This window comes from Simochromis diagramma, unplaced genomic scaffold (genome assembly GCF_900408965.1).
Source record: "Simochromis diagramma unplaced genomic scaffold, fSimDia1.1 OVJJ01000389.1, whole genome shotgun sequence".
Classification (NCBI taxonomy): domain Eukaryota; kingdom Metazoa; phylum Chordata; class Actinopteri; order Cichliformes; family Cichlidae; genus Simochromis; species Simochromis diagramma.
Genome location: NW_024387227.1, coordinates 1,681,808 through 1,704,877, shown reverse-complemented (window position 1 = coordinate 1,704,877; position 23,070 = coordinate 1,681,808). Strand labels below are relative to the sequence as shown.

The following is a 23,070-nucleotide window of genomic DNA, read 5'->3' as shown; positions in this document are numbered from 1 at the left end:
ATACTCATTTGCCTAATAATTCTGCACTCCCTGTATTTGGAATGTCTCATTGTTATTCATCAGGTGACAGAGGCAGCTCTGCCATGTTGTAGCTCAGACAGAGGTGAAGAGGCGAGGTCACAGGTGACTGACTGATGATTTGGTGCTATAGATTAACTGGTATTTATTATCATGACAACTGTTAGGCTGCTGATGTAAATTGATTCATTAGTGTATATTTGACAAAGAATCTAAATTGACATGTCTCACTTTTTATATGGCACAAATCAATGTGTTATTTTATCAGGTAGCAATATGTCCTAGTGCAGTCAGAGGGGAAGAGCCAGGGCCAAAGGTGAGGCACATCAAGCACAGAATAATAATTGTAATCTGAGGATAAAACGCATGTACTGAGGCTGAAAGAAGCTTCAGTGCTCTCAGAAGACTAAAAAGATGGGTAAGGTCAACAATGACTCAAATGAGATTAAACAATGCTGCTGTATGCCATGTCCACCAGGAGAGACTGGACAGTATAGATGTGAAGCAAATATGCCAGCAGTTTATCTCAGTTAATGAGAGGAGAAGGCATGTGTTTGGCTCCTTCACATAGAGGACGTTGAGTTGTTGTGTGGGACATGTAGTCCATGTCTGTTGCTGTAACAGTAGTTCATGTTTAGAATATAAAATCCCAGCTCACTGACTTGATCGGGGCAGTAGTGCCTAAAATGTTGCATAATTTTGCTGAGAGATATTTTGTGGTAATCTTAGATGAGTAGTTTTATGGACAAAAACCACCAGGTCATTCAGTGTTCCCTTAGTGCTAATGTGTTAGAGATGTTGGTGTACTATAACTGAACTAATGTTGTTAATTTTTTGGGAAAAAAATATTTCTCCCTATTTTGGGGGAGCTTTAGGGTCCCTAATAATATATCAATCATAAAATTTGACACCCTGCCCCCCCCCAAACAGATATTGGTTTGTTGCTTCAAGGCAACACTGTGCGACAAGGGTAGTAAAATGCCAAGTTATTCTATAATAAGTTGTATTAGTACAACAAGGATGAACAAATAAATAAACAACAAATAAACAATGCAAACATTTCACAGAACAATAAAGCACCAAAAAAAAAGAAGAAGAAAAAAAAAAAAAGAACAATAAAACACCAAAATACATCCAACATTTGACCCTAACCCCATGCACGCGCGCGCACACACACACACACACACACACACACACACACACACACACACACACACACACACACACACACACGTTGTGTTTCCATCACTTTTGGGGACATTACATTAACTTAAATTCATTTCCTGGAGACTTATCCTGACTCTACCCATCACAAGTCCCTGCCTGAACCTTACCCTAACCCTGACTCAAGCCTTCACCCTAAAATTAAATGATTTACCTTGCAATTTGTCCCCATAAAGTAGGCGAGACCTCACAATGGGAGTGTGTAAACAAATTTGTGTCCCCACAACAATAAGTAATACACGTCCACACACACACACACACAGTAAAATTGCTATGGCACAGATCTGGCCCACACAATGTGCTTACACATGGCCCACATACCGCAAAGAATGACGGCCCTTTGGTGGCCCAGACCTGGTTTGCCAGAGGTGGCCCACACATGGGCCAGCACAAGGCCAGTTTCAGACACACTGGTGGTCCTGTGCTGGCCCATGTGTGGATTACCTCTGGCAAACCTGACCTGGGCCACCAAAGGGCCGTCATTCATTGCAGTATGTGGGCCATCTGTAGGTGATGCGCAGCCACGGGCCAGTGTAGACACACTGCTGGCCCTGTGCTGGCCCAGAACGGTTTCAGCTCTGGCCCCAGATGTCAGCCTAATGTGTACCTTAATCAAGCCATGCAATAACAACATGTGGCAGGACATGCAAAACAGTGCAAAAGTAACATGCCGAAACTCTGTTCAGACAGTGAATGGACTGATTTTTATATGGCGCTTTTCTACTCTCCCAGATTGCTCAAACTGCTCTATACAACATGCCACATTCACCCACTTTTGCTTAACTGAGTGCTTCCTAACTATATTCATACACATTCACACTCTTGACATGCAGAATGGAGGAGTCAGGGATCGAACCACTAACCTTCCTATCAGTTTGTAAGCTGCTCTACCACCTGAGATATAGCATGCCATCGCATAAACAGTGGCGTCATTGCCAGACCTGGCACACATCTGGTTGGCATACACTCTGCCAAAACACCAGTCAATCAGAAGTGCCAGCTTGATGCCAGACCTGTTTTCTGTAGGCCTGGGCCACATAAACCAAGCCACAATCAAGCCAGATATGACATGCCATCACATAGACAGTGCCATCTATGCCAGACCTGATGACATACGTCTTATCATGCCAGAAGTCGGCCAGCAGTGCGGACTTGATACCAGATCCTGGCCAGACCTGTTTGCTATGTGGGCACTAACACACACACAGACACAGTTACTTTACCAACTGACCCCTGAGCTCCTAAGTATCCCCCCAATCCTCATTCAGGATCCACTCCTCTACTTCAATGTCACTCCCTGAAAGCTCACTGTCCTCATTTCTGAGGACAGAAAGTACACATTCCCTTGGTTTCCTTCCATAAAAGATATTTACATCCATGTCCTGTAATTATGAGTAGATTGTAAAGTAAAAAACATTGACTATGATCATATAAATGCACACAAACACATCTCTACACTCATATGCAAATGCATTATAATGCCTGAAAATTTTTGGGCTAACTGCGCAGTGTTGCCTTGAGGCAACGAATGAAAATGAACAGTTTTACTGTATAAATAAATTTACAAAAGTAGAACAAACAATCAAATATGCTTCTTAACATATTCATGCACATACAAGTATTTTTTAATATACATTTATTTCACTATAAACATGTAAAATAGTGATCTTTATCTTGCCTCCTAATGGAGATGTCCCTCATGTAGTGCAGCTTGCAGAAAGGGGTCCTCCCCCACCAAAATGAAAGTCACACCACCTTCAACTCATCATTTTATTGGAAAGAGATGTGTCTGGTAGCATTATTTGAAAAAAAAAAAAGTTGGTTTTTTTGAAGGGCCAGTGTAAGGCATGAAAATGTGGTTTGTTGCCTCAGGGCAACGCTATTCTGTAGAGGGTTAAAGTCATATTCTTTTATTGTCATGAATGTATTTGAAGCTATTTTTATGTTTGTATGATACCTGATTTATATGGAATATGGCTGAAGTAAACTAAAGCCTAAAATACTTAGTCAGTCATTTGTTTAATAATAATTTAACATTATATAATTCAAATGTAAAACTATGAATTGTGATTTTAAATGGTTTAAAAGCATGTAGAACTGCATATGAGGGCAAGTATATTTCTCCTTTTTTTTTTATATCAAGAAGCAAAGACAAAAGGAAAAAAAAGAAACAGGGCAGGGTTCAAAGGTTGAATCATCCGTCCCCACCAATGCCAAAACCAAATCTACACCCTTGGTCTCACATTTTTGTCTTACAGCCTTTCAGTCAGAATCGTTCCACTGTCGGAAAATATATGGAGGCCATCGCAAGATAAACTGTAAGCTTGTGTTACCCAATATGATAACAAATCGATGTGGACTGTTGGATTGACCAGTGTCTAAATTGAAGGTTAGACTGGCACTAGCTCATATTATGCCTAATTTGCAAAACTCTCCTTTGGAAAGAAAATGTGAATGTCTGAGTCGCACCTTAAAGAGAGTTCCCAGAATGGCAGAGTACAGACAGAGCTGAATGCATGTTACCTGTTTTAAAATGAAAACATATTAGAGTGCATGAAGCGAAGGGCAGAAAAAGTGTTTCTAGGAACTCTGACCTGTCAACTAGCAGCACAAACCCAGCTAGCAACAGTACACACAGGTTATGTTACTAGTAAGCATCTGCCACTAGATGATCAGCTCAACTTACTGCCATGGAAATCTACAGCCATAAATGCAGGTTCACATGTAATACATCCATACATTCAATTCAATTCAATTCAATTCAATTTTATTTCTATAGCGCCAAATCACAACAAAAGTCGCCTCAAGGCGCTTTATATTGTACAGTAGATCGCACAATAATAGGTACAGAGAAAACCCCAACAATCATATGACCCCCTATGAGCAAGCACTTTGGCGACAGTGGGAAGGAAAAACTCCCTTTTAACAGGAAGAAACCTCCGGCAGAACCAGGCTCAGGGAGGGGTGGGGCCATCTGCTGCGACCGGTTGGGGTGAGAGAAGGAAGACAGGATGAAAGACATGCTGTGGAAGAGAGACAGATGTTAATAACAGATATGATTCAATGCAGAGAGGTCTATTAATACATAGTGAGTGAGAAAGGTGACTGGAAAGGAAAAACTCAATGCATCATGGGAATCCCCCGGCAGCCTATGCCTATTGCAGCATAACTAAGGGAGGATTCAGGGTCACCTGGTCCAGCCCTAACTATATGCTTTAGCAAAAAGGAAAGTTTTAAGCCTAATCTTAAAAGTAGAGATAGTGTCTGTCTCCCGAATCCAAACTGGAAGCTGGTTCCACAGAAGAGGGGCCTGAAAACTGAAGGCTCTCCCTCCCATTCTACTTTTAAATACTCTAGGAACAACAAGTAGGCCTGCAGTGCGAGAGTGAATGGGGTGATATGGTAGTATAAGGCCATTAAGATAAGATGGGGCCTGATTATTTAAGACCTTGTATGTGAGGAGCAGGATTTTGAATTCAATTCTGGATTTAACAGGAAGCCAATGAAGGGAAGCCAAAACAGGAGAAATGTGCTCTCTCTTTCTAGTCCCTGTCAGCTGCAGAATTTTGGATTAGCTGAAGACTTTTCAGGGAGTTTTTAGGACATCCTGATAATAATGAATTACAGTAGTCCAGCCTGGAAGTAATGAATGCATGAACTAGTTTTTCAGCGTCATTCTGAGACAGGATATTTCTAATTTTAGAGATGTTGCGCAAATGGAAGAAAGCAGTCTTACATATTTGTTTAATATGTGCGTTGAAGAACATATCCTGGTCAAAAATGACTCCAAGGTTCCTCACAGCGTTACTGGAGGCCAAGGTAATGCCATCCAGAGTAAGAATCTGCTTAGATACCATATTTCTAAGCTTTTCAGGGCCGAGTACAATAACCTCAGTTTTATCTGAATTAAGAATCAGAAAGTTAGCGTCCATCCAGGTCTTTATGTCTTTAAGACATTCCTGCAGTTTAACTAATTGGTGTGTGTTATCTGGTTTTATGGATAGATAGAGCTGCGTGTCATCTGCATAGCAGTGAAAATGTATGCTATGTCTTCTAATGATACTGTCTAAGGGAAGCATGTATAATGTAAACAGAATTGGTCCTAGCACCAAACCCTGTGGAACTCCATAATTAACCTCAGTGTGTGAAGAGGATTCTCCATTTACATGCACAAACTGGAGTCTATTAGATAGATATGATACAAACCACTGCAGCGCAGTACCTGTAATACCTACAGCAAGTTCTAATCGCTCTAATAGGATATTATGGTCAACAGTATCGAACGCTGCACTAAGGTCATTCCACTTAGTTCTCACTTTTGAAGTTGTCCATGCTTTTAGTTAGTTACTTTTGAGTGTTCCTAATTTTATTTAGTTATTTAATTGTACAGCAGAGGTTTGGTAATGATTCCACGTCGTTTCTTATCTCGGTTCACAACAACACATCAAACGCAGAAAAGAGAAAACATCCTTGGCTTTATTTTTCTTTAAGCCAAAAAGAAATTGTGAGCAGATCAGCCTTAATCATTCACGCTGACAGAGAGCGAAAGAGCAAATTACACACATGAAAAAGACCGACTACTTAACTTTGATATGACTCCTCAGGTACAGGTGTAAAGGCGAACAAGGATAATGCGTGCAGCATCACTCTTCATTAACCTCAAAATGCATACACGCAATGAAAAGGGTGTCTCTAGACTTTACACAGTTATGTGAACAAGAAAGTTTTCACAAGACTATGTAGTCCTGTGAAAAACTAAGTGCATCCTTAATGCTTCCATAGGAATTACAAGTGTAATAAGCAGCCAGGTGCTGCTAATCAAATCCAGTTGATTAACTGATCATCATCAAGAGTGAGCGCCTTTATAAAAGCAGAAGCTCTGGCAGTTTGTTGGCCTGGAGGATTCAGGTGTGTGTTAACACAATCCCAAGGAGGAAAGACATCAACAATAATCTTAGAGAAACAATTGCTGCTGCCCACCAATCTGGTTAGACGTATAAGGCCATTTCCAAAAATGTGAAGTCCATCATTCTACAGTGAAAACAACAGGGAAACATGTGAGAGAGCTGCCAGTCTTCCCTGGGACAGATGTTCCAAGCAAATTTTACTCAGGGGTCAGACCATGCAAACATCACAGAAGTAGCTGAAACAAGAACTGCAACTTAGTACAGTCCATCACATTAGAAAAAGACAGAACAAGTATAGCCATAATGCACAGCACCGTGTTAAGTGAAAACCAAACACCATATCAGCACAGACAAACCAGCTGTCAAGCACGGTGGTGGAGGGATGTGCTGCTGTAGTCCAGATATCAGTAGGCCTCTACGTGAGCCAAAATTCCTCCCCAATGATATGAAAGACTGATGAAGTCATACAGAAAATTACTTCAAGTTATTGCTGCTAACAGTGGTTCTTCAAGCAACTGAATGAAAGGACTGAATGAAATGTTTTTGATGACTGTATTATTTCTATAGGAAATGGTAACCCTTTTTAAGCCCTAAGGCTTTAAACAAGAAGGAAGCAGCTCTTATCTCATAAACACAGGTTAGTTATTTTACATCAAAAGAGTCATCTACACTTCTTATATATGTTTAACTTTCTTCATAGTAAATCATTTACTCCAGATATGGGGAAGTTGGGTATTATAAATGTTAAATGAGGAATTCAGCTGTATTTACAGCACAAATGTGTCACATTTTTAATATACTGGATACAGGTTTATATTCACATTATTGCTTTTACTGAGAATGCAATGTCCATTTATGGTCTACATAACCATAAGTTTCTTGCAACTGAAATGCCAGTAACAGTGCTGTAATTGGTGCAGTTTTCAGCTACTTATAGTTAGTCTGTCAACAGATCATTTACAATTTGCCCTTTACATTGCTGTAGTTGATGACATGCTTAAAGACAGTCTATAAAATTGAGGTCAGTTTAAGCACATTTTGCTTATCTTTCTGTGTCATTCAACAGTCAGTTAATTTGTTCCATTTTTTTCTGGCACAACTGACAGGAACAGAAGGAGTAAGTCATAGCAAAAGCTACCACAGGACTGATGGATACCTATGAAAGTGGGCTAACTAGTTGCATGCTGAGATGCACATGAAGATGAAGGCTGAAAGTGGGTTTTTTGGTTTTTTTTGCCTGTCCAAACAGGACAGTTTAGCCATCAGAATTGTTGTCTGAAGGCCAAGAAAGATGCCAAGCAGATTTACTTTACCAACTGGATTATCATGGCCTTGCCATATTGGTCCATTTGATTGACCTTTATTATAATTATGTATTTATTTGATTTGATTTTCGGTTGTTACAGACGGGACAGACATGACTGGGGGATAGGACAGGGAGAAAGAATGAAAGAAAGAGGAAGAGAAAGAAAAATAGAGGGGAGAAGAGATGGTGAGAAAGGGGGGAAGAAAAAAAAAGAAAAACAAACAAAAAAGAGCAACATAATAAATACAACACCATCACAATAAACTAGCTAACAGGAGAGATAAAAGTAGATACTAAAAATTACATGTTATTGTGCAGTACGCAAGATCGACAGGGCACAATGTGCTTTGAGGTAGCAGCCAAGAAAGCTGTAGTTTGTGTCTGTGAACACCTGTGTGGATCAGCACACTTGTATTCAAAAGGTTTCTCCATGTAATGATCTGCTGGGAAGTGTGGGGAGCCATAGCCCCGTCCCCTAGGACATGAAGCAGGTATGGAGGAGATCCAGGTCCCAGACATCCAGAGGGCCCAGAGTACGAGGACCCAAGGAGGACCACCAAAGGGGCAAAAAGTGTTGTTTTAATCCAACTAGTGCAGGGCTCATTTACTATGACAAATAATAAATAGTCACCAGAGCACTGCATTTAGGATTTGAGTGGGGGATTGTGACTGCTATTTTCATACAATGGAAGACAGGTGCACACTGTGAGGTGTGAAATTCCCCTGCTGCTAAAAATGAGTGTGTGTATGGCTGGTATGCAGTAACTCCTGTATAAATCCACCAAACTTTGTGTCTTCGACCTTTAAATGCACAGTTGCTGCTTGCAGGTTTGAATGCATGTGAAACAATCCCTCTGGCTGTTGCTTAATGACGAGCTCAAGTGTTTCTAGTGAAATCACAGACAGCCAATTACATTTCTGGTATTTCAGGTTCTATGCTCACATAGAAATCAGACACCCAAGCAACAAACAGCAGCATGAGTTTCAAGACACAGTGAAAGGCCATTGTACATCTACTGATGTTCTCTTATTAATCACTTTAGCTAAAGCCACCGAGCCTCCCAGTAAAGTGGTGCTTTGTTACTTTCTGATAGAATAACCAGACAATTATATGAACACAAGGCTTCTCCCATTTAAGGAATATATTTACATTTTGGTGTAAATCTAATGCTCACATGAACCATGTTCTCTGTACATATAATTACCAGCACAGAGAGAGACGTACTTAAAAGATGTTAATATTGATCTGCAAAAATAAATCTGGAATAAAAATCACCATTTCATTGTTGGTTAATCCACAATTTGAAGAGTAAATAAATCCTCTTGTGCAGGACATTGAGCTACTCGTTCTGCTTGAGATGGCCTTCATACATTTAACATCACTCATCTCCGTTGAGTAAAGGCATTTCTGTCAGCTCACCTCTTAGCTTCCGTGCCTGAGGATGAATGATCTTCAATGCAGCGCTTTGGGTATTGTATTACAGGCATTTCATAAGGACAGTTTCACATGCTTGTGGAACAAAGCTTTTCTCTTCTTAAAGTTATCAGGTTTCTTATGACGTTAATCACATCTTCCCCCCTTTTCTTTAATTCTTAAACTCTGATTGTAAAAAAAAATAAAAATTCAGTAAATGCCATAATGTAAGAACAACGAGGCACGTGATCCTGGAGGGGAAAAAGCTTTGTTACTGATATGTCAACATGAAGAAAAAACGGACACCATTTAGTGCACAGCGGAGTTTTTTTGTTTGTTTGTTTTTTTCCCCATAGCTTCATTTTATTATTAGAATTACATTTACTTTTACATTTTGGACAAATCCACACTCTATATTTGATAAAATTCAGGGTAAAATTCACCAGATGTCAGGCTCACCTTGTTTTTGGGATGAAGAGGAGTTTAGATAACATACAACGCGTCTCTGTGTGGAATGATTTAAGAATGAAAATGACCCAAAATGACTTTGACAGTTCAACAAATGAAGCTTTTTATAGTCACCTCTAATGGCAGCATGATAAGACCATCACTGCATACTCATTAATAAGCCATGACTGGACACAGAAACGTACAACAAATATCTGAAGAAAGTTTTTCAAACTGAGACCAAAACATAAAGAAGTCCCCCCCGCCCCTCATTTTCATAAAAAATATTAAGCATGATTAAACCTTCAGCTGTGCATTCAAAACTCAAGGAGAGTCTACAACAGCAGTGAGTCACTCAGGCATCACTCTGATGAGTCAGAGTGCCTGCAGCTCCTTGCAGGTCCCAGATTTTGTCATGCTCAAGCATATTTGGCACTCATTCAACTCATAAATTCATATAATAGTCACAAAGTTAGCCCAAACTGTATGTAAATACACAAATCAGTCACAAAAAAAAAAAAAAAAAAAAAAAATGTAGAGCTCAGACCCGTACATGTACATCACTCCCGGTGGCAATTACACCCGGACAAAAACAAACCAGATTTAAAATAAAAATACACAATAATAATAATAATAATAATAATAATATGATATTACAGTTTTCTGATGCCTTTCAGTATTTTGACAAAGATCTTGTAGCATGAACGAGAAGCTGAGGTTTTATAATATGCCATTTTTATGATTATTTATGGAAAGCACTGATGAAGACGATGTGATGTATAACTGCTGGCCTTTCTGTTCCCACTGTATTCTTTAAACCCAACACATGATTCATATACAACCCCCCCCCCCCCCAAAAAAACAAACAAACAAACAACAAAAAAGATGTTTTATTTCCTCATTCAGCTATACCTACAGAAGCTGCAGCTGATGGGAAATCAGATGCTGACGTCAGCGTCACCTGACGGTTAGATGACAAAGACAATAATCTTTACTTATAATCGACAATGCATGCTGCACTACACACTAGTCATGATTCACACCTTTCCAGTCATACTGAGTTTGGCTTTTTCACTGCTCAGACTTTTACAAATCACTGTCCGTCTCAAGTTGGCTCAAATAAAAACTCTGAAATATTCAGATTCGAGTTCAACAACTTAAAAGAATGGTCCCACATTTTTAGGAAAAATGCTTTATCTGCCTTCAAGAGTTGGATGAGAACACCACCAATCTCATGTCTTTACAGTAAATATAAAGCTGCCGCTTGCAGACTGATAGTTCAGCGTGAAGATTGTCAGCTACTTGAAGCAGCTGCCCTGTTTAAGTCTAAAGGTAGTGGAATCTGCCAAGCAACACCTCTGAGCCTCGGCAATTTCTATTTTAACTACAGTGCTTAACAAATAAAATAATCAATTAAATTAAAATTAAAATTTTTTTTTAGAAACAATGCTGTTAATTAATGTGAATTCACATTTTAAAACCCAAACTTGAGCTGGCAAACTGGATTTCTCCGAGAAGTCTCAGAGAAATTAATCAAGCGTATGTCTCTTTTCTTCAACTATAATGACACCTTCAGAAAAGATTAAAAATAGACATTTTATCCACGTGTTTCAAACTTAAACATTTTGTCAAACAGAAATGATTCATAATACTACCACAGTATGCTTCTTATGTACAGTAGTCATTCTAGATAGCTTAACTTCACTGACAGTACTCCTCTTTGCTCCTGAACGTCCATTTTTAATAGTCATTTGGCTTTAAAAAACACAAAATCAGCTGAGCAGCACTTTGACAAGCAGAGCGCCTGCAAATAAAGATAGGATGCTTTTCAGTCTCTAAGTCAAGTTGAGCTAAGCTAGGTGGGAGCATGATAAACCTTATCGTTTTAACACATATAAAGCTGCTGAACTGCCAAGTCATTCAGGTTAAATAAGCATTTTTAAACCGTGTAAATTAAAAAAAAATAAAAAATAAATTAATCAATTTATCACTTCATAACAACTCTAAAGTGGTGAGTTATGAATATTTTTATAACAGCATTTTAAAAGGTAGTTAGCCTACCAACACAAGTGGCTGCTAGCATTAGCTGTCTACTAGCCTTCCCCTTTGCCATTTCAAATAATTAAACAGTAAAATAGTATTTAAAAAAAACAAAAACACAAAAAACAAAATGAAATTCTATTTTTAAAGAATTTTCTTTTAGTATTTTAGTGTTATGTTACTTAACACCAATGTGCTCTCCAAGTTACCCAAGATTGCCAGCGTAAGCTGATAAATTAGCATGTCACCCTCTGTTCAAAATGTGCCAAATAAAAAAAACCCATCATGGCAGCAGATGACTTGCTAAAATTGAGGCTTCAAACCAGGGCTTCACAAACCTATGTCTACATCTTTCACATCACATGAGTGTCTGTGGCATCAATCTAACTCTTAGTAAGAAAGCAAATATTCATTTTTCCGAAAATGCCAAACTTCTCTTTTAACAAACTTCATTTAAGAAAAATAAAGAGGGAAAAAAATACAGTGATTAACCATCAGGATTGACTACAAAGTACAACACAAAAGACTAAAAGGCTATTTTGCTTTCAGTCTCCAAACCTTCAAGAGGTGCTGACTTTCTTTTCTCCATCAGGATGCTACAATCAATGGCAGTAAAGATATTTCTTCAGCTTGAAAATGCAAGGCACAACAAGATTTTATTTTTATTTTTTAATGGATAAGGTATGCAATTACGCTTTCACAGTAAACACAAAGAATATATATTATTTTTATTTTGACTTTTATTTTAAAACAACCCCTTCAAATAAATGCTGTTTTGGGGAACCTAATGGGAGGACTCGTTGCCACTTGCCCTGCAGATTGCACAAGCAGAAACAACCACACCACACTGACAACCTCATAGACACCTGTGTGAATCATGCCTTAGGCATAAATACTAAAGTTTATGAAAAGTAAATGCTTGAGATAGCATCGGCACCAGGCCAATCACAGTGAGTAATGAGGTGGGTGCCGTTATCTTATGGCCCCCGAGTTCGTTTGACCTCAGCAGCGATGAGATAAGATCAGTACTTTGAAGCTGAATGATTTGAAAAACAATTACTTAAACGTCATTGATTATTAATCAATAAACAGTGGCAATCACGGTAATGGTGCAGAATTTTATAACACCTATAAAACCACACGTAACATTATTCTGAGAAAATGGATGATTGACTTACGGAGTCGTTTATGAGACATCACCACAGCTTTGAAAAATGTAATGCAATAAACTCTGAAGTATTGGCAATGGTAACATAATATATGGCACTGTTCATGTTGAGCTAACTGACAGTCAAGAAAACATTTTTCTTTTTAAAGTTAAATTCACTCCACTGAGGCTGAAAAATGAACATTGTATCTCAAATAATAAGATTCATAGACAAACATGATTAAATACATTAAGACCACACTTCTTTAGACTATACATTTCAATAATCTTCAAATATTGGTCCAATTTGGATTGGCAAAACAACAAATTACATATTATTGCAAAAAATGTAAACATCCCTCTGATGTATCGCAACAATGTCCTCACAAATCTAGCAAAAATGGCAGCTACAAGTTGGTCTTTTTTTTTTTTTTTTTTTTTTTAATAAATAGGAGAGTTAACGTGTTTTTTTGTCAAAGAACAAAATCAAAAACAACAAGCAACTTTTATGTAAAGTTAGCAAGCTAAGTTAAACTTATTTTACTACAATGAAAGCTGATTAACTGCTTTGTCAATCATTTGAGAGTTTCACAGTTTCAGGTTTAATGTTTGTAGTTTTAAATGGATTGTTAAAAAAAATGATAGATAACATTTGTTGTTGTAAAATCCTTTTGATCACTTAAAATAAAACATTAGTAGCAGATTTTTTATATTGGTAGCCATCTTTTAACTAATTATCTGAAGATTTTAATAAGTAATTAGAGCAAAAATATTTTTATAAAAAAAAAAACTTGCTGGTTACATATTATCAAATTTTAGAAAATCTGAACATTTACTACTTTATCTTGAAAGTAATAGTACAACAATATTTGAGCAATAATTCAAAATTTTACATCTATAATGGTTCACACAAATTCTTATTTCTGTTTTGTTTTTCTATTTGAGGAAAATATCTGAAGTGGGAATTGAAATATGATAATATATAGTTTCAGGGAACAGAAGAATTTAGGTTTTAGGTTTCAGCTTCACGTAAGCACATAAGAGTCCTTACATATTTTTAAGATACTAATATCCAATACTGCGATATAAACATTTGTTTTGTTCTCTCTCTTTCAGGCACATTAAACAAAAAGAATTACCCAGCATTTTTTTTTCTTGTTATTTATTTATGACTTTACACTCTGGCCAACTCTGTTTGGATCAGCTGGTTGTTTTGTTGCTGTTGAGTGCCCTCTGTTGGACAAACCATGCAACATCAACAGCATGGTTGAAGGGTGTTTTTTTGTCTCTTCTCTACCTTCTTAATTTTTATTTATCGAAAATTATAAACCCTAACACTAATATATCAGCAAACAGCTAATATCGTCCGATAACATCTGCACACCAATAAATTGGTTGGGCTCTGTTTATTCTTAACACATTTTAAAAGGTTGTTTCCACTCAGTTTGAATACTTCAATTCATGCACAGATGTTAAAAAATAAATTAGTCTCATTTAATGGAAATGCTTAGAAAAATGCGTGAAAAAAAAAAAAAAAAAAAAAAAAAAAAAAAAAAAAAAAGACCAACTTCAGCTTAATGCCACAATACATCTGCATCTGAAGGCCCGCACATGTGTAAACATAGAACATCTGGCCTTCCTTTATAGGCTGAAAACATCACCCTGATGTGAACGCTCATTTTCTCTTTTTTCTTTTTTTTTTAAAAAAGAACAAAGAAAGAGATCCGTGTGCTTCCATTAACTCACCCCATACCAGACAGTTAATCAGAAAACAATCTCGATTACATGAAATATTGGTCAAATAAAACATTCAATTAAATGGTACGTGACATTTCTACAGCTCTGAGAAAACAAAAAAAATCTCAGGAGAACACAACAATGCTACTTCTATCAACGATATGATGAGGATCTGACATCACTTTTTTTTTTTCATGTAGCTTACATGGGCTACTGTCAGTATGTACAAGTAGCAGCATAAAAACCACCCTAACAGTGATTATCAGACCACAAGATTACCATTCTTATATGCCCCTTCGAAATGGCTGTCGATGTGGATGAGGTGGAATGTGCAGATTTTATTATTTTAGCTTGTGTTATCCTTAAAAAGCAGGATTTTCTTTTTTCTTTTTGTCTTCTGACTGTTCTCCTCTTATGCCTTTCTGTCCTATAGATTTCTACCAACCCAAATGGCACATTTGATTTTATTCATCGTACAGTTTGGAATTAAGTTTTGGCACTTAAAATATAAATACAGTCTTTCTTTTGTTTAAAATATAATTAAGCACAGTTATAACAGTAATACATCAGTGTCCAGTGGTAATCTGAGGTGAAACTTTGGTCTCCATATTACCAACTGGACTACAAAACGCTGGTCGTGACGTGGAAAACAAAACAAAACAAAACAAAAAAAAAGAAAAAAAAAAGAGAGAGAGAATAAATTAAAGTGAAATAAATAAATAAATAAATATCTGATAATTGGTTGACAATTTCTCTCACAAAAATCTTCAGTGGATGATTTTGCAACAACCCTTTTCAAACAGAACATCCGTACCTGATAACTGACAACATTTTGTGTGAGGTTATAGCTTAATGCCACGATTTGAGGTTATCAGCGTCTCTGTCAAGAACATTTAAATAAACTATCTACATTATTATCTCCGGGAAATATTTGAACCCCTGTTTTTGGTAAAAGGACACAACCTGTGGCTCCAGTGGCGCGGGAGTGGTGACAAAGAGCGTTTCAGCGGCCCAGGGTCAAAAGTGCAACGTGACAAGCGTGAACCTCCTGCAGGTTTGAGATGATAAGCAGGAGGTGTGATCAAAGTTGATATGCTACTTTTTCAATTGCTGCATGTTGACAGGAGGGAGCTAAAGCTCATTTAATGCATGTGTGCTACTTTCACCATCATTTAGTTTAGTATATTTCTTCAAATATCACATTCTCTTCGATTTGTTTAAGCCATCTTTTTTTTTAAGCTAGGACTGAACTAAATAACTCCTTAAAAAAAAAAAAAAAAAAAAAAAAAAAAAGATGAAATACAATTCCATAGGATTGTGTGCAAAATGCTCTATAGGCATACAGTAACAAATAATGGTCTCTTCTACTAGCCACGACATTAGATTTAAGTGCTTTTGATGAGGTATGAACATTGACCAGTATCTGGGAGGAACCATTACCATCCTTCATGCTAACAACATAATTTCGGAGATGAGGTTCATAACTCTGACACTCAAAGTGTTTGGCAAACTATATGATAGGAGCAACAACATTTATGAGTGTAGATGGTTTTAAAAAATTTGCACTAAAACATTATGGCAACGACTGCTTCTACATATAACTCTCTGCTAAACTCTCGGCCAAACTAAGCCAAAAGTCATATATACATATATTTTACATACACATATGTGACTTTATGGTTAGATATAATAATATTCAAATATCCAGCAATCATCTGCAACAAAAAAAAATGCAGATTTCTCCAGAGAGCTTTACACCAAATATCTGACAACACAAAATAAAATGGCAAATTCTCCTCAGAGATTTCTCTTTTGCTTGTATATGCACAGTTAGGTTTCAGTAAGTTTCTAATTAGGTACCTGTACTGTACTGATCAGCCCGACAGTTGAATGGATGGATGACAGTGAAGGGTCCAGTGTGCTAAGATGAGGATAAGCCTTCATCTGTCTTCATTGCTCCTTTTCAGTTCGAACACCATTTACAGAGGCAGGTCTGTGCTGTTGTGGCGAGTCTTTCTGGAAGTCCCATCATCCCTGGGCAGAGCTTTCTGCAGGTTGGACATGGCAGCGGTCTTCTTTAGGTCAATGACTGCGTAGCATTCGCTGCGCCGGGGTGCCTGCGGACCACATTTTTTGGGTGGTAGGCGCTGGTGCTGTGGCTGGGTCTGGGCACCCCCGCTGCTGAGGGCTTGGCAGGGAGGCTCTCCTTCCAGGTCCACCTGGATGTAATTCAGCTGCCGCGAAGGAGGCATGTGGCTGTGCTCACAACCTCCAACCCCTGACCTCGATCGTCTGCGGAAATCAAAGCTAAATATTCGCCCCCCTCTGTCTGGGTGACACGGCCGTGGATGCGGGGGGCAGGCGTGTCGAAGCCGGGGAGGCTGGACCTGCTCTGTGTTGACATAGTTCTGCAGGGCGTCTCTGTGTATGCCCCGGCTGTCTTGATGGTAACCATTGGGTGTCCCGGGGCCTTCTGAGAATTCGTACTCATCAAAATCTTCCTCCTCTTCTTCATATTCCTCATCATCCTGGTCATCATCTTCCTCTTCCTGCTCATCATCCCGCTGGAGAGCGCTGTACTCCCACACCGGCGGCAGAGAGGGTAAGTTCTCGTAGTTAAGCAGAGCTGTCCGACGATGAGCTCCACCCATGCCCCTCTCACAGGAGTACCCCTGCGGGGGTAGCGATGTCGGCCCGTGACCGTGTAAGAGGGAGTGAGAATGACTGTCCCCAGTGCTGCTACTGCTGCTTGAACCTACGGATTGCGAGACGCTGCTGGGACTCAGACGCTGCTTACGGCCGCTTCGCAGGCCGTTGATATTCTCGTACGTGAGCTCGCCACTCTGGCAGCCCTCCTGGTGCTCATGGCCCAGGTGCCGGTGCATGTGATGATGGAAATGGTGGTAGGAGTGAGAGTTGCACAGGTGCATAGAGGGCTCGTCTCCTTCCGTCTCTGAGCTTGCTGCGCCCTCTACTGGCTGAAGGTTGTGAGGATTGTGCCCGTGCCTCTCCCTCTCTCTCTCCAGCAGATGCCGTTGCGCTGGAGTGGGACCCAGCATGAATTTGACCTCCTGCGAGGACGTCTGTAGGAACACCTGAGGATCTTTATGCTCCTCGAGGGGACAGCACCGCAGGTTGGACTGCGGATTTCCTTGGCCCCCTACAGGCATGGCTCCCCGTGTTGTTTCAGGAAAAGTGCTAGGCCGTACCTCAGGTAGAGAGTGCACACAATGACGCATGGAAAGATCCCCCTCCATGCTCACAGTATTTACATAAGTGTGGGTCTGTAAGAGAAAATAAAGACTTTGTCACATTGGGAAACAGCACAGCTAAAGTCCAGTTAAAAGCGCACTGAGAGGTCTGACCTGGTCTTCCAAACCCATGAGGCTATGTCCATGATCATCAGCAATCGATGGTTGAGAGGAATCTCCTCTGATTGGATAACCAGGGTATCCATTGGGAAAAGCCTGGATAGGAAATGCTGGAGCTGGTACAGGTAAAGAAAAATAAATAAATAAATCAAGTGAGGCTGTCACGTAAAGTATTAAATGTTAAAGTGTTATTTAAAATCCTTTTTGCAGTAAATCAGTGGATACATTTAAAAAAAAAAAAAAAAAAAAACATTAAAAAGGGATTATATCAACAAGAATAATAAATCACCAAAGAAGAAGGAACTATACCTCCACCAAAGCAAACCTTTTAAGACCAGCAGCACTTTCACAATCAAAAATAAAATATGACAATGTTTTGATTTTTCATGTTTTTTTTTTTTGTTTTATCCTCCAGCCAAAGAGGATAACAGTGATATCCATTTTTAGGACCATTTGAAGTGCTTGAAGGAATGCTTGAAGTGCATTTACAGAGGTTCAGTTAGCTGACATGGTAGTGTCTTTTCCTAATACAGTAATGTAAATGTAATAATGAAAGCAAGTCTTTCTGGCTGTGTTACGCTTCAAAGTGTTAAATGAGATGAGATGTCACTACTCATTTGTTGGTTAAACCTGAAGAAATTGATGTTGTCGCCACTTGGGGGCAGTAGAAACAATTTTACCTTCAAATAGTGAACCTGTTGCCAAACTGTTGTCTTCTTTAACACATGCAACCGTTAATGAGCAACATGACTGCTCAACACTGACTCTCTTCTGGCTCTGTTTTGGTGTTCACTGTTTTTGAATGGAAATCTTGGGCTCTTTAACCTAAAGGCTCCTCAGTAAGCGTTCCACTTTGCTATTAGGTCCTGGACAGGCTACCTGCCTCTCACTAAAGTAGCAGAGACTGTAAACAAATATGACAAAACTGGGGCAAACTTCATAACCTGAAAGGCTTCTCATAAAACTCCTAATGGGGAAAAAAGGCTAATTTGTTTTTCTCCAGAAACTGCCAACTTTTCTTCAATTATGAGTTCAAGATTAAGCATTTCAAGCATGAAAAGGTCTAATATGTCATTTAGAAGAATGTGACATGGAAACCTCCATTTCTCACACACTGATTAGGCATTTAATTTATCAGGCAGCCGTTTCATCTCATTTTGATGCCAGGAACTGTTTAAACAGTGGCAACCAAAGACTCAAAGAAACCGTTTAATAGGTTAACTGGCAACAGCTCGGTAGCATGACTTGGTATAAAAAGAGTTTCCTAAAGAGGCTGAGTCATTCAAAAGTAAAGATGGTGATAGACTCATCACTCTGAGAAAGTGTGTGGGAAAATAGTTCATCAGCTTAAGAAAAACACTCCAAAATAAAGTTGCAAAGCCTTTTTTGTACAAGTTCTGCTAAATTTAGCGACGGATTACTGCATCTAACATCTGCAATTAGTCTCAAAGTGCATCCTTTTGTTTGTGTGTGACTCACTGTTGGGTGTCTGTGGTGTGCGAGACATGTCCATCTCTGGTGTGTGACCGCTGCGACTCATCATCATCGACTCTTCCACCACGTTGATGCTGTTGCACTGCATCAGCTCCTGGAGCAGATTAAAGATCTCTTCTGCCCGAGAACACTTGAATGCAAAGATTCCTATTTAAAAAAAACAAAAAACAAAAACAAAAAAAAAAAACAGAGCACAATGACAACACTTTTAGGACATACAAAGATCTCTTCTTACTTGAAAGAGACATCGGCCATATTACAGAGGTGGTCGGTTCCTTTTTTCTCGATCACTGAGAGAAGTCTGGTTTGTTTTGGGGCTTGAACAACTGCATTAAAGTCAGGTTCAGTGCCTCAGGTGGAAATGGCCACAGAGAGGTTCTGTATATGGATTTGTTTAACTTCCTCACTGAGAATGTTTGTTCACATATGAAGGTAGATCCAAAGAGAGCCAACATCTTCTGAGCATGTTTCATCATGTGGGTAAACTTCTCCTCTTTGAGAGGAGAATAAAAAAATAAAAAATAAAAAAAAAAATCCAGCAGGGACTTGAAGTGCTCGGCCAGCAGTGAAGCCAAAGTCCGACCAAGTTAATTATTTTAGTTACATCAACTACAGTTAATATTTAGCACCGACTTACATGACACCACATGATTTGTGGTGCAATGCAAAAATACCAGTTTCACTTCTGGATTAATTTCGGTCACTTCATCTATCACTTGCTTCAAAAGACTGACATTTTTTTCCTGTCGGGTGGACATCGACGGATAGCCGTCGGTTAACAGTTTGTCCCATTTCAGTTCCTGTGTTGCAGATCATCACAGCTCTTGTCCAGAGCAGAGGAGAAAAAGTCAAAACTGCCCGCTTTGTTTTTCACCTGAAGCTCCAGATTTTCTTCAAACTGTAATTCTTGAACACAGTAATCTGCTCTCCACAAATGTAAGCACACAGCTTCACCTCTGACTGCCTTTAAAATAAAAGTTGTATTTAAACACACACACCCACACATACACACCCTTTGATGAGTGTTCAATGAATTGGAGCAGACTGCATGACTTACATTTGAATCCTTTCAAATTACCCAAAGTGGCCCACACCTAACAATACTACAAGGACAACCTAGGTTAGTACAAAACAACAACAACTCCCACAGCGACTCTACAGGCGTGTAACTAAAGCAGAAAATCAGAGAAAATGTTACTCACCCTGCCCGGTCTGACAGCGGCGGCCGCTCTCAAAAGAAAACAGGTTGGAGTCATAGCCGTAGCGACGCAGGCAGAGATATGGCCACCGGATGGCGTCCCTCTTACGTGTGTGAAGAATGAGCTCAGTTTGGGTGAGCTCCATGATCCCAGAGCCCAGCTCGTTGCCCTCATCGTCTACATTGGTGACCTAGCAGAGGCGGAAACAGCATGACGTGAAGTGAAGGGGAAGGCACGTCAGTTTACTACAGTTTAAATGGACACAAATGGACAGTCGTTATGTAAGGAGGAAAAAAAAAAAAAAAAAAAAAAAAAAAAAAAACATACACAAGATTTTGGGGGATTCCTGACCTTAAATTTGGTGAGATGGTTGTCTCGGATGGGGTCTCTGTATAGACAGCTCCAACAGCTCCCCATAGCTTCAGCAGGCCAGCTGAAACCTGTCACAGATTAAGCAAATACTATCACACACAGCGCTCATATAAAAATAAATAAATAAACACTGAATGACTTACTCAGTCCAGGCCATCAGTGTAAAGGGATCCGCGTCTCAGTCCCAGGATCTTCTGCTGGGCATTGGCATCACAAGCCAGTTAGTCTGCTGGATTGACATCTTCCAAAGAGGATTAATGTTCTTCCCCCTGAAACCATGAGGGACGGAGGAGTAGAAGAGTTGGAAATCATTGCAGGAACCTTGTCTTCAACCATATGGAAAGCATGAGTTTGGTCATTGTGAACATCCCAGAGTTTTAAAACTCTGAACCTGTTGCATGTCATCTCCTCCTCCACACGTTTCCCATCACCTTTCAACTACATGCTGACAAATTTAATTACAAAAAGCAACAAATTCAGAACTTCATGTAGCTATTTTATAATCTTTGAGGACCAAAAACTGTAATAAGACTATTTATTCTTAAGGTTATTAAAAAAAACATGACTGTTTAGAGATGACGGTGTAATGGCTGGATGTCAGTAGTGTTTCTAGATATATAATGGAGTAAATACCCTAATTAGTTAAATTATAGCCCAAGAATGCAACACAGTATCTTGCAGTTATATTTCTACTCATCATGCCAGCTTTCTAGTACCAAAGTATCCAATCAAATGCAGAGTTTAATTGAGGAAATAGACAGCTCCGGTAATGCCAGTGTGGAAGTTTGGGATTTAAAGAAAAAAAAAAAGGGGGGGGGCGTTTAAAGGAAGTAAGTACACCAATGAATCGTTGCAATAATCCAAACAAACCCCGCAGAACACTTAAGAATACTACAGTCAGTCAAAAAGTACAGGGAGTTCCTTGCACTGAAGTACATCCCAGATCACAAGCGAATAACGAGACCTCCTGCATGATCCCCTGCGTCCCCGTGCACGCATCTGCATCAGCTTTGTGGTTCCAGCTCAGTTTGTGCTCCTCAGAGGGGCCACAAACACATTTCACATCAACACCGCCGCATTATGTGCGCTCTAACCTGGGCCTCCGCATCTGACTGGAAACACCAGGCTGGTTTTGCCTCCACACCAAATCCACGGCTACCTTGGAGGGGGGGGGGAAATGAGTGCAAGCGGGCTAAAGAGCTAATAGCTACATCACACACACTTATCACACGGCCACTGAATGAATGGGTCTCCCTCCCACTGAGCTATTTACAGCCGAAAAATCACAGCCTCGTTGCTCAATTAGCCAAGCCGACGCAGAGCCCAAAACAAGCCGCCAGCGAGGCTGCCGTCTGCCCCGCAAACGCGATCGTGCAGCCACGAAATCAGCACAGTGACACCAAAAGCACAACGACACAGTTCAATGACCATCTGTTCTCGTTGGTGTGAGGATACAATAGCGAGAGCGCACAGCAATCACCGGGTAAGTGGAGAGCGACAAGCGATGGTTTGCTACTCACATGTCTGGCACGGATTTTTTCTTTTCTTTTCTTTTTTTTTTTAATATCAGTCCTAATGCGAGGTGAGCATTGAGACTGCGGTTAGTTATCGGCGGCTGCTGCTGCTGCTGGTGGTGTTGGTAGCGGGGATGTGGCACTTGCACCTCAGAGACGCGAATAAAAAAAGATGCAGTGAGAGCAGTGAAAATGTTATTTTTTTCCTCCTATTACGCCCCCCTACTGCAGCACGGGCCTCTGCCTGTATGACATTTCCCAAGCAGCTGGGGTGAGAGTTCACAGCCAGACAACGAGGCTCAAAGCAGCGACAAGAAGGTAAGAAACGCTGGAGGACCACGGAGGGAAAGGTGTGCCTGCTTTGGTCGAAGGAGAGGAGGGGCAAGGGGGGAAAAGAGGGGGGGGACCTTTTAAATGAGGGCCACGTAAGAAAAAAAACATAATTTAGTGTGTCAAAGTTTTATTGTCATATGCAGAGTAAAGATATTTGTTTCCCTGTGCAATGACATTCTTCATTTGCTGTGAAAAAAATCCACTTAAAATGCATAAATAGGATAAATGATTATTTAAAAGCAATAGAAACAACTATAAAGAGCTGCAATGGGTACAATAGAAGAAATACAATAGAGATATAAGATGTTCAAAATATCTACAGATGAAATAGAAAGAATGTAAGCAGCAGAAGGCTGTGTACATATGTATACAATTTACAAATATATGTGTACTTAAAATTGTTGAAAAGGAGAGTCACACCTGTTTCTTCAAGTTGTTTTATTTAAGCATTTACAATCACAAAGAATGAAGTGCTGAAGTCTGCTTTAATTTTAAAAAAAAAGACAGGACGTCTAAGCGAGATGACAAAAAGGTAAAGACACTACAA

The 23,070-nt window shown here is 39.5% G+C and overlaps 1 protein-coding gene across 3 annotated transcripts; it reads right to left on the bottom strand.

Moving 5' to 3' along the window:
• Positions 1 to 9,210: 9,210 nt before the first annotated feature.
• On the bottom strand, positions 9,211 to 22,585 carry frs3 (fibroblast growth factor receptor substrate 3). Of its 3 annotated transcripts, none has more exons than XM_040052264.1 (7): positions 22,197 to 22,585; positions 20,820 to 20,945; positions 20,656 to 20,744; positions 20,308 to 20,494; positions 19,091 to 19,252; positions 17,606 to 17,727; positions 9,211 to 17,524 (listed from the first exon to the last, which is right to left on the bottom strand). In XM_040052264.1, exons 3-7 carry the CDS (start codon positions 20,719 to 20,721, stop codon positions 16,220 to 16,222), a joined length of 1,842 nt encoding a protein of 613 aa, XP_039908198.1. In that variant the 5' UTR covers positions 20,722 to 20,744; positions 20,820 to 20,945; positions 22,197 to 22,585; the 3' UTR covers positions 9,211 to 16,219. The 3 variants fall into 3 exon arrangements, with proteins under 3 accessions (XP_039908198.1, XP_039908201.1, XP_039908200.1); XM_040052267.1 differs by lacking the exon at positions 22,197 to 22,585 and adding an exon at positions 21,771 to 22,189; XM_040052266.1 differs by lacking the exon at positions 22,197 to 22,585 and having other exon boundaries at positions 20,820 to 22,189.
• Positions 22,586 to 23,070: the final 485 nt, after the last annotated feature.

Bases quoted from the DNA above. Each gene is read 5' to 3' on its own strand.
- frs3 (XM_040052264.1), bottom strand. From the start codon at position 20,721: ATGGGGAGCTGTTGGAGCTGTCTATACAGAGACCCCATCCGAGACAAC. The intron at 17,728-19,090 runs GTGAGTCACACA...TACCTGTACCAG, and splicing joins CACACCACAGACACCCAACA to CTCCAGCATTTCCTATCCAG. The intron at 17,525-17,605 runs GTCAGACCTCTC...TTTCTCTTACAG, and splicing joins TCATGGGTTTGGAAGACCAG to ACCCACACTTATGTAAATAC.